The sequence below is a fragment of the Schistocerca americana genome, chromosome 1 (genome assembly GCF_021461395.2).
Source record: "Schistocerca americana isolate TAMUIC-IGC-003095 chromosome 1, iqSchAmer2.1, whole genome shotgun sequence".
Taxonomy (NCBI): Eukaryota; Metazoa; Arthropoda; class Insecta; order Orthoptera; family Acrididae; genus Schistocerca; species Schistocerca americana.
The window spans coordinates 828619147-828631730 of record NC_060119.1 but is presented as its reverse complement, the minus strand read 5'-3'; the positions used below and the strand labels follow the sequence as shown (position 1 = coordinate 828631730).

General features: G+C 44.3%; 1 protein-coding gene across 1 annotated transcript in view; it reads left to right on the top strand.

Moving 5' to 3' along the window:
- Nucleotides 1-12584, top strand: part of LOC124546401 (aminopeptidase N-like) — a 263906-nt gene that overhangs the window by 211830 nt on the left and 39492 nt on the right. Inside the window, exon 15 of the mRNA XM_047125035.1 lies at nt 7194-7340. Coding sequence (XP_046980991.1) covers nt 7194-7340 — 147 coding nt within the window. The remainder of the gene's footprint in view (nt 1-7193; nt 7341-12584) is intronic.

Below are 12584 nucleotides of genomic sequence, written 5' to 3'. Positions count from 1 at the left end.
TAAATGAAGTATAGAGAATACTTAGTCCAGAATATGACCTGAAGCTAAACAAAACCAATATGAATCTGATAAAGAGTCGTGGAAAGGAGAATAGTGACACGATTATCTCCACACAGCTGTAGGATGTCGAAGGGGTTGTCTGCCCATAGAAATCGATTAAAGGTTGTCTCTATACAGACATTTGTAAAGCGCTCAACAAAGGTGAGCGGGTGGCACTGAGTGTGTCGCCGAACTGGAAGGTCATAGGGGGACCCTTTGCCATTTTATTCAAGTACGTGACGTTGTTGCACACATCTATAAACGCCACACGAGGCCACAAAACAGAGTTGAAAAAGGGTAAAAATCGCTTGGTGTTTCGGGTCACGTTCAAATTTCGTCATGCGGTTTTGAACGATGGTTCCAACAACCCCCCTCCCCCCCGCCCCCCCCCCCCCCCCCCCCGCCACATGAACCATGGACCTTGCCGTTGGTGGGGAGGCTTGCGTGCCTCAACGATACAGATAGCCGTACCGTAGGTGCAACCACAACGGAGGGGTATCTGTTGAGAGGCCAGACAAACGTGTGGTTCCTGAAGAGGGGCAGCAGCCTTTTCAGTAGTTGCAGGGGCAACAGTCTGGATGATTGACTGACCTGGCCTTGTAACACTAACCAAAACGGCCTTGCTGTGCTGGTGCTGCGAAAGGCTGAAAGCAAGGGGAAACTACAGCCGTAATTCTTCCCGAGGGCATGCAGCTTTACTGTATGATTAAATGATGATGGCGTCGTCTTGGGTAAAATATTCCGGAGGTAAAATAGTCCCCCATTCGGATCTCCGGGCGGGGACTACTCAAGAGGACATCTTTATCAGGAGAAAGAAAACTGGCGTTCTACAGATCGGAGCGTGGAATGCCAGGTCCCTTAATGGGGCAGGTAGGTAAGAAAATTTAAAAAAGGGAAATGGATAGGTTAAAGTTAGATATAGTGGGAATTAGTGAAGTTCGGTGGCAGGAGGAACAAGACATTTGGTCAGGTGAATACAGGGTTATAAATACAAAATCAAATAGGGGTAATGCGGGAGTAGGATTAATAATGAATAAAAAAATAGGAGTGTGGGTAAGTTACTACAAACAGCATGGTGAACGCATTATTGTGGCCAAGATAGACACGAAGCCCACGCCTACTACAGTAGTACAAGTTTATATTGAAATGTATGATGAGACAAAGGAAATAATTCAGGTAGGGAAGGGAGATGAAAATTTAATAGTCATGGGTGACTGGAATTCGACAGTAGGATAAGGAAGAGAAGGAAACGTAGTAGGTGAATATGGATTGGGGCTAAGAAATGAAAGAGGAAGCCGCCTGGTAGAATTTTGCACAGAGCATAACTTATTCAACTTGTTTCAAGAATCATGAAAGAAGGTTGTATACATGGAAGAACCCTGGAGATACTAAAAGGTTTCAGATAGATTATATAATGGTAAGACAGAGATTTAGGAATCAGGTTTTAAATTGTAAGACCTTTCCAGGGGCAGATGTGGACTCTGACCACAATCTATTGGTTATGACCTGTAGATTAAAACTGAAGAAACAGCAAAACGGTGGGAATTTATGGAGATGGGACCTGGATAAACTGACTAAACCAGAGGTGGTACAGAGTTTCAGGGAGAGCATAAGGGAACAGTTGACAGGAATGGGGGAAAGAAATACAGTAGAAGAAGAATGGGTTGCTTAGTGGAATGAAATAGTGAAGGCAGTAGAGGATCAAGTAGGTAAAAAGACGAGGGCTAGTAGAAATCCTTGGGTAACAGAAGAGATACTGAATTTAATTGATGAAAGGAGAAAATATAAAAATGCAGTAAATGAGCCAGCCAAAAAGGAATAGAAACGTCTGAAAAATGAGATCGACAGGAAGTGCAAAATGGCTAAGCAGGGATGGCTAGAGGACAAATGTAAGGGTGTAGAGGCTTATCGCATGAGGGGTAAGATAGATACTGCCTACAGGAAAATTAAAGAGACCTTTGGAAAAAAGAGAACCACTTGAATGAATATCAAGAGCTCAGACGGCAGCCCAGTTCTAAGCAAAGAAGGGAAAGCAGAAAGGTGGAAGGAGTATATAGAGGGTCTATACAGGGGCGATGTTCATGAGGACAATATTATGGAAATGGAAGAGGACGTAGATGAAGATGAAATGGGAGATATGATATTGCGTGAAGAGTTTGACAGAGCACTGAAAGACCTAAGTCGAAACAAGGCCCCGGGAGTAGACAACATTCCAGTAGAACTACTGACAGCCTTGGGAGAGCCAGTCCTGACAAAACTCTACCATCTGGTGAGCAAGATGTACGAGACAGGTGAAATTCCCTCAGACTTCAAGAAGAATATAATAATTCCAATCCCAAAGTAAGCAGGTGTTGACAGATGTGAAAATAACCGAACTACCAGATTAATAAGTCACGGCTGCAAAATACTAACGCGAATTCTTTACAGACGAATGGAAAAAATAGTAGAAGCCGACCTTGGGGATGATCAGTTTGGATTCCGTAGAAACGTTGGTACCCGTGAGGCAATACTGGCCCTACGACTTATCTTAGGAGAAATATTAAGGAAAGGCAAACCTACGTTTCTAGCATTTGTAGACTTAGAGAAAGCTTTTGACAATGTTGACTGGAATACTCTCCTTCAAATTCTGAAGGTGGCAGGGGTAAAATACAGGGAGCTAAAGGCTATTTACAATTTTTACAGAAAGCAGATGGCAGTTATAAGAGTCGAGAGACATGAAAGGGAAGCAGTGGTTGGGAAGGAAGTGAGACAGGATTGTAGCCTCTCCCCGATGCTATTCAATCTGTATATTGAGCAAGCAGTAAAGGAAACGAAAGAAAAGTTTGGAGTAGGTTCGCTGATAACATTGTAATTCTGTCAGAGACAGCAAATGATTTGGGAGAGCAGTTGAACGGAATGGACAGTATCTTGAAAGGTGGGTATAAGATGAACATCAACAAAAGCAAAACGAGGATAAAGGAATGTAGTCGAATTAAGTCGAGTGATGCTGCGGGAATTAGATTAGCAAATGAGACACTTAAAGTAGTAAAGGAGTTTTGCTGTTTGGGGAGCAAAATAACTGATGATGGTCGAATTAGAAAGGATATAGAGCTGCGTCAGGACTGAAGACCACAACAACAACAACAACAACAACAACAACATCAGAGCGAAATATGAAGTCGCACTATACTTCAAAGGGGTAAGATTCCATTTTGTCCTTAGACAAGGGATGAATCTTGCTGGGGTGTAGGTAGTGTCAAAGGTTGCCAAGAAAGTCGTTCTGTTGCACACCGCACTGCAAACTATCGTTTACAACCGCGAGATGTATGTAAATGAAAGCCCCAGAGGGAAGAGGTGGTTTAATTGCCACCTCTCGAGACCTTTTCTGAGCGGCGGTGCGTCTGAAATATTTTCCTCGGCTACCCACAATAAAACTGCTTGATTTCAGCACTGGTCGTCGCGGTTCTGACTTCCATGGTAGAGGGGTCAAGAGAAGAGGTGAGATGAAGTTGGAGAGGGGGGGGGGGGGATAACTTTCTCATCATGTGACAGGTCCAAGGTGTGGTTGGGCAGTGTTGTGGTGAAATTTAGGGCCAATGTGACCTCATTAACCCACTTTACGCCTCCCATGGACTTCTCAGCCACTGCAGAGGAAGGCTCAGGCACTTTTGAGCCGAATTTCACACTTCTGGGTCGCAGTGGGGGGAAAATGACGCAGTTTCGAAAAGTGATCATTTAGTTCTTTTGCGCAATGTAATTCGAGGTTAATGGTTCACAGAAACTATTTGAAGATTTTTATGTTTCACTTATTGATGTGTTACAACTACTTGTGATGCAAGAACAATAATCTTTTTTCTCTAGTGTTGCTACCGGATGGTTATAATTAAACTGACGGTGTTCCAGGTGCTGCAGTGTGGGCTGTATACATTGCAATATACTGAAACATCGTAGGTATGTTCATTAACCGGTTCGCTCGCAGAGTATGCTGAAAAAAATTACAGTTCCACTTTCTGCCAGCAGGTGAAAATATGGCACTGTAAGCAGTTCAGAATATGGTGCAAGAAAGGAGGAAGAGCGACCGAACACATTATAACGGCCGTTCTGGAACGTATGTTAAGATGAGGTCACAAGTTACAACATGTGTTCGACGTCCATGAAACGTATTCACAGCTGCGAATATAAACAACCATCAGATGTATAGTGGATTGGCGGCAGTGAAAATCAGTGTCGGACCAGGACTCGAAACCCTGGTTTCCTGCTTACGGCGAGCTCTCGAATTACCGTTAGGCTGTCGGAGCACGCCCTGTGATCCAACCTGAACTTCCCTATGTCGCCAACCATGTGTATACAGCCTACACTCGCACATTCGTTATGGATAATTCCGCACAGGGCAGACATTTTAATTGAAAGTCCCTTACTTGGTGTCGGCGAATAAATACGATATTTCAGTGCTTGTGATGTTCAGAATTACGATGCAATGTTTCTTCGGACATGTATACATGTCCAAAGGAACAGGCACTGCGGTGACTGCAGCCGTCATGAAATACACGAAGTGTATTCGCAGCTGCGAATGTGAACAACGATCAACAGTTTAGTGAAGTGACGACAGTAAAAATTTGCGACGGACTCGAACCAGAATTTCCCGTTTATCACAAGCGGTCACCTTACCTTTAGGTAATGCATGCATGTCCGAAGTATCATTGCATCGTCATTCTCAACAAAACAGACATTGCAATATCGTATTTATTCGTCGACACCGGGCAAGCTACTTTCGATTAAAATGACTCCTCTGTACGGGAATATACTTAATGAATGTACGAGTGCAAGCTGTAGACTCATGGCGAACGACATATGGAAGTTTGGATGTGGCCGTGGGGGCTGCTCGGTTAGCCCAATGGTAAGGCGTCCGCTCCCGAAAAACAAAACATCCGGGTTCAAGCCCTGGTATAGCACAAATTTTCACTGTAGTCATTCCATTATATAGATGATGGTTGTTCATATTCGCAACTGGAAATATGTTTCATGTATTTCACAACAGCTGTAGTCGCCGCAGTGCCTGTTCCTTCGGCCATGGACGCTTGTCTGAAGAACGTTGCATCGTAATTCTTAACAACACAGCCACTGTACTATGGCATGTGTTCAATGCGGTCTCTTTGCCCAGCAACATGCTGCATCTCTAACACAGCATGGTCGACAGTTGCCCACAGCACGTCCGATGAAATCAGAGCGATATGTCGTCGTACGCTGTTCTTCAGATCAGAAAGAGTCCGCTTACATTCCTGAGAAACGGTCTCTTAGATGGCGCCACAGCGAGAAGTCACATGGATTTCGGTCGGGGTACCTGGAACGCCACAAGTCTTGATAATTGCCTAGAGATGACTCAGTCGTTATCGAAAATTTCTTGAAGCAAGTCTTTCGCCCTGTAAGCGATGTGTGGGGTCGCCTCGTCTTCTACGAAAATAGTGGTGTCGTCACAGTTGCGTTCTTGCAAAGCCGGAATCACATGTTGCACAAAGAAGTACTTGTAACGTGCAGATGTCACTGTTCACATAACAGGCCCACGAGGAGTCGTCTTCTCGAAGAAAAACGGACCGAGAGTGGAGAAACTTGTGAAGCCGCATCACACAGTCACATAATCTTAGTGCAGTGAATGTTCCTGCGCAACGTGTAGCGGAGTAGAGACCCATATAAGACAGTTCTGCGCATTCACGGCGCTGAGCGGAATAAAATGTGCCACGTCCGTAAATGATATTCCCCCCTGCCATACGTTATTCATTTCCATGCGTGCGGAAGAATCAAAGGCCAAAGTCACGGTATTGTAGCCCATCTTGGGGGACATTTGGTGCATATTCTAAATCTCCTAGGGATACCAGTATAGAACGCGCTGCAAAATCTTTTGATCTGTTTACAGGGAAGAGACAATTCCTATGGCACATCTTGAGGACTGGCTGTAGAATTTGAGGCATGTGTGGCATGGTCGGTAATAGCCACAGCAACTTCATCAACAACTGGCATGGGAATAGGCCTCAAATGGCTCTGAGCACTATAGGACTTAACATCTGTGGTCATCAGTCCCCTAGAACTTAGAACTGCTTAAACCTAACTAACCTAAGGACACCACACACATCCATGCCCGAGGCAGGATTCGAACCTGCGATCGTAGCAGTGGCGCGGTTCCGGACTGAGCGCCTAGAACCGCTAGACCACCGCGGCCGGCACGGAATAGGCCTCCTCCCTCTCACTATCGCACCTCTAATTCACCTGTTTCTCTCAACTCCTCGATCATATTCTGTAGAAAATTAATTGACATGGGGCCTCTTCGCAGTTGTTTACGTCGGCGATATTCACTCAATGAAACGCTGCTATTGCTGTCATTCCGATAAAACACCTTTAGCAGCAGTTCACGGTCTTTCTTATCAATAGCCATTGCGTTTCGTACGGAAAACTTGACCCTTCTTAACGCTGTGCACGAACAGCCACTTCAGAAAAGAAATCAACACTCGTCGCCAAGCAACAAACAGCATATTGACGTCAAAACAGCAAACATTTCACTTTCTCACTGTTTAGAGCGCCATATTTTCATCTGGTGGCAGAAAGTGGAACTAATATTTTTTTCAGCTTACACCGCAAGTGCACTTACTAATGAACATACCTACGATGAAACTTCCTGGCAGATTAAAACTGTGTGCTGACCGAGACTCGAACTCGGGACCTTTGCCTTTCGCGGACAAGTGCTCTACCATCTGAGCTACCCAAGCACGTCTCACGCCCGGTCCTCACAGCTTCGCAATAGAGCTTCTGTACAGTTTGGAAGGTAGGAGACGAGGTACTGGCAGAAGTAAAGCTGTGAGGACGGGGCGTGAGTCGTGCTTGGGTAGCTTAGATGGTAAAGCACTTGCCCGCGAAAGGCAAAGGTCCCGAGTTCGAGTCTCGGTCCTGCACACAGCTTTAATCTGCCAGGACGTTTCATATCAGCGCACACTCCGCTGCAGAGTGAAAATCTCATTCTGGATACCTACGATGTTTCAGTGTCCTGCGATGTATACAGTCTGCACAGCAGCACTGGAAACACCGTCAGTTTAATAACAACCACCCTGCATTTTCTGTTACAATAGTTAGACACTTCAGTTGCCCCTTCCCTCCCCATCTCTCACACTCTGTGTCCCGCTGTGCAGGCTGCTGAACGTGAGCCTGCTGGAGGACACGGGCAACTTCACCGAGTCGGACATCCGGCTGCTGCTGCTACACATGGGCAGCAGTCAGCGGGGCAGCGAGGCGCTGCTGCACTTCCTCTCGGACAACTGGGACGCCGTCAAGAAGCGGTACGTACACCAAACACAGTCCAATTTTTCTCACAGTGCAACTGGCACTCGTTATGGGTTGTCCTTTGCGACACAACCCTCTCACAGGTATGCACTGTTTGTACAGTGACACCTTATTCTTCACAAAAACTGCGTGAGTATAAGTATCAGTATGCATGTAATAGAAGAAACACCACTACGTTTATTATTTTCGTTAACGGTTAACGTTATGGACTTTCACTGTTTACTGTTACATTGTCTTCCTTCTGGACGAACTGAACTAGCAGTACTAGTTCTGGATCTGAAGATAATCTGTTCACCATATCACTGGTGCCTACTCCAGCATTAGACTTGTTCTCTGTCGCTAGATTTAATACAGACCGCCACCTATTTAGGTTTACAGAGGGTGCAAACCTCTGACCTTCACGTTCTGTGATGAGGCGTGAGTGTCCGACATCTTCTCGCGTACTCGTGGTTTTATCGTCAGTTTACATAAATACTCACGACAGCAGCAGGCAAACAGCCGACCAGCTTCGTTGTTCCGGAGATGCTCGTTCACTGACGACGGCTCACAACAATTCGCCCTATATCACAGTCTCTTATATGAATGTATTTCCCCATTTGCGTCCTCCATCGTGGCTGGAATGGTTCTCGTTTGTCTCTGCTCCGCTTATACAGGGCGGTCCATTGATCGTGACCAGGCCAAATATCTCACGAAATAAGCGTCAAACGAAAAAATTACAAAGAACGAAACTTGCCTAGCTTGAAGGGGAAAACCAGATGGCGCTATGGTTGGCCCGCTAGATGGCGCTGCCATAGATATTCGTGTAGTACATAAAGAAATATGAATGTTTTGGTTGGACCATTTTTTTCGCTCTGTGATAGATGGCGCTATAATAGTCACAAACATATGGCTCACAATTTCAGACGAACAGTTGGTAACAGGTAGGTTTTCTAAATTAAAACACAGAACGTAGGTACGTTTGAACATTTTATTTCGGTTGTTCCAATGTGATACATGCACCTTTGTGAACTTATCATTTCTGAGAACGCATGCCGTTACAGAGTGATTACCTGTAAATACCACATTAATGCAACAAATGCGCAAAATGATGTCCGTCAACCTCAATGCATTTGGCAATACGTATAACGACACTCCTCTCAACAGCGAGTAGTTCGCCTTCCAGAATGTTCGCACATGAATTAACAATGCGCTGACGCACGTTGTCAGGCGTTGTCGGTGGATCACAATAGCAAATATCCTTCAACTTTCCCCACAGATAGAAATCCGGGGACGTCAGATCCGGTGAACATGCGGGCCATGGTATGGTGCTTCGACGACAAATCCACCTGTCATGAAATATGCTATTCACTACCGCTTCAACCGCACGCGAGCCATGTGCCGAACATCCATCATGTTGGAAGTACATCGCCATTCTGTCATGCAGTGAAACATCTTGTACTAACCGTGTTAACACGGGTAATGTATCACGAAGCAAATACCCTCCACAATGGCGGAATGTTACGTGATACCACGTACTTATACGTTAGTGGCTATTACAGCGCATCTATCACAAAGCGAAAAAGGTGGTCCAACTAAAACATTCATATTCCTTTACGTACTACACGAATATATAATAAAAATGGGGGGTTCCTATCTAAAAACACGCAGTTGATATCCGTTTGACCTATGACAGCGCCATCTAGCGGGCCAACCATAGCGCCATCTGGTTTCCCCCTTCAAGCCAGACGAGTTTCGTTCTTTGTAGTTTTTTCGTTTGATACTTATTTCGTGAGATATTTGGCCCGGTCACTATCAATGGACCACCCAGTATACTTTCTTCATCGAGTCACGTGTAAACAACGGCACCAGGTGGCATTCGGTCTCGCAGTGGACACTTATCATAATATACGCGTAGGCTTCCTCGGCCATTGTAATGGTCAACAAAATTTTTCTGGGTTTGTGAACGCACTGTCAATGTGTAGAAGATATGTCCGACTAAGGCAACACACCAAGTCGGCGGTGGCAGAACACCAGGATGAGTGCGGCAAACAGATTAATTTTGTTGAAGCTCGCGTACTGGCGAAATAACCTCTTACTTTCAGGAGGAAGATTAGAGAGGCAATAGAAATAGCCAAGCGATCCTCCAAGGTGAACAGAGAAGACGGGTACAGATTTCCCATATCTTGGCCGCCAGCAATAACAGTGTTACGGGACGACAGCTCACGTGAAGCAATATACAAAGGCGCGCGGGAGACCGCAGCGGCCGCAGGTACGTAGAGCACTGGGGCGCCTCAGCCGGCGCTAGAAACCAGGAAATCAACACCACGTCACAACTGTCGCCTGGTTTTCCATTCGCCGATTTCCACCAATCACAAGCAGTAATGCAAACACCAATCAAAACGTCGTGTTTCTACCAATGAAAAGAAATAATAAAAACACCAAAAAAGAACTTCTCATATCCCTCTATAACACCCCCCTGCTTCCCGGGATTTGCGAAATTACAAGTTGACAATGACCGTGAATTATGAATTTTGACCAGCGTTGGGAAAAGGCATCCGAATCCGAAGTAAATAATTCCGCGGGAAACAGGAGACGTTATAACTTGATTGTTATTGAATGAGTAATTTCATTCAATAACAATTGGTAAATGAAATAATGGAAATAATTTGGAAAGAAATTTTGCCAGTGGAAAGTTTGCCGAAAGAAATGATTAAGTTGTAAAAGCAATTAAAAAATCGGTCGCCAGCTCAACTGATGAGCGACAGTACTGTTAAGTACGTGAATAATTGTGTCAAAAATAAAGTTTACCTGTTTTTAGCGCAGCAGGTGGAACGGGGATTTGTACGTAAGTGCTATGTCAGGCTCAGTAGTCATATAAAACAATGTCATAACAATATAACTACACTTATTTTGTTCATAATTTGTCAGGTAAGTGCAATGCTGACAACACAGATAATTATCTATCGAGATTTTGAATAATGGACTGTCATTCTGTCTTTAAAATTAGGTATTTTGCACAGTTTAATCTACTGATAATGAAATATATTGCCAATGATTGATTAACTATGTTTTGACTGATAATAATACATTAATTGGGGGATTGTCAGGTGGAATAAGCTATACAGTTTCATGAAATATCCTTGAATTAACTTCAGCTGAATATGCATTGACATAAATCTTAATAATCAAATTTATTACTTCAGTCTATTATTATGTTACTACGGTTGCCATAAGCTTATTAAGAGCAACAATTAACTACGATAACCAGCCTGAAATTTACTCTTCACCGTCTATGCAAATAATTTTATAGTTAACATATTTTCTCTTGATAATGGCGTGACACACTCGGTTCAATAAGGTAAGGATTGTAAGAAACCTACTTGGCGTTATTGTCGGGTGGAATGTAACTGCATCACTTCGATTACAAAGTGCTTGTTATTAATTGTTCAACTTCAGAGAAAAGCACAGTCACTGGCAAGCCTTCTACAATTTTATCCTACGAAAATTACGTAGATCTTACTTCCTTCGTCGTCGGTGGATCGACAGAAGTCCACGGCGGCGACACAATGTGGCAGCGGGCTTTTACTGTTGCGACTTGGGCCCACAGTGCGCTTCACATTTAAGCCCTCGTTTCTTCAGCACTATGCCCATTAATCCATAATAATTTGCCCGACCATGCTTCCAGATATGCCGACCATTACTTTCTCGTCGTATTTAGATCCACACACTAGCCGTTAGATGTAACACAGCTAGGACTAGCAGCACTCGACTGTACTTCTTACTCCGAGAACGGCGTCACTGCTACTACTGCCCGCTGGCGCGCTCCCGCGCCCAGAGGCGCGACAAAACAATCTCTCTGACTTCAACGTTAACTAAATATGCCCTGACTTGCCAGTGTTAAGTATTACATAATTTAAACATAGTATTTACAATACACATTTACACTAGACAATACATCGTATACAAACAGTTTCATGTGTTAAGTAAGCGAAAAAATTCATAGCAAGGACTGCGTTGTAGCGTCACACCTCCCCTTCATCCTTAACAGCCAATCACAATTAGATAACAGCCACGTCTGCAGAAAGAAATAAAGTTTTCTCATTCAGCAGCAAAAAAAAAAAAAAAAAATCCTGAAGAAGGTCACTTGCAACAGTGACCGAAACGTCGATAGTTTTACGTATTGTCAATGCGCTCACAAACCCAGAAAAATTTTGTTGACAGTGGTCGTAATGTTTTGCTCCCTCAGTGCATTTACTCTGTTATACTGTACGTCGGCGTCCCCGTGTATCTATTAGGTTGGTGCATAAATTCGTAGCTCTTTTTCGACGGTCGAAGTGGTCGTGCTGTTCTAGGCGCTGCAGTCTGGAACCGCGAGACGGCTACGGTCGCAGATTCGAATCCTGCCTCGGGCATGGATGTGTGTGATGTCCTTAGGTTAGTTAGGTTTAACTAGTTCTAAGTTCTAGGTGACTAATGACCTCAGAAGTTGAGTCCCATAGTGCTCAGAGCCATTTGAACCATTTTTTTTAGCTTTGTTTCATTAGCTTGATAAACAAAATACAGACTTTAGTCATCGATAATATATCAGCCTTCACTATTCAAAACACTCTACCAACGCTGGTGTAGCTTCTCGATTCCCCGACTGTAGAAATCACGTAGTTTTGATGCGAAGAACTTGTCGAGTCATGTTCGGAGCGCATTTTCATCCGGAATGGAAGTCCCTTGAAGGTTGTTCGATAGAGAGCGCAAAAAGCGAAAATCTGAGAGTGCAATACCAAGTGAAGAAGGTGGGCGCTGAATGACTTCCCAAGATGACTCCTGTTTAGTGCTTTTTGTCACTCTGGCAGAATGCGGGTGAGGGTTGTCGTCGAATAGTATCACTTCACGCAGCCCTCCTGGTCGTTGTTTTTGGATTATGTCTGCAACACATCCTAGTTGTTGACAATAAATATCATCAATGATGGCCACACCTCGGGGAAGCAATTCGTAGTATTCCACACCGTCGCTGTTCCAGTAGATGCGGAACATTATTCTTTGTGGGTACCGGCAGGTCCTTGTGCAGGAAATTGCTTCTTTGGTTTGGCCCAACCATTCTTATCTTTTCCTTATGTTTGCATAAACACTCAATTTCTCATCACCAGTAACGATACAGAGTAGAAATCATCGGTGTTGTTCACGAGGCAATTGACGACGAGCAAGCAGAGATACACATAGAGCCTCCGCTGATTTTTGCAACTATGGCTTAGAGCTTGCGATATCAA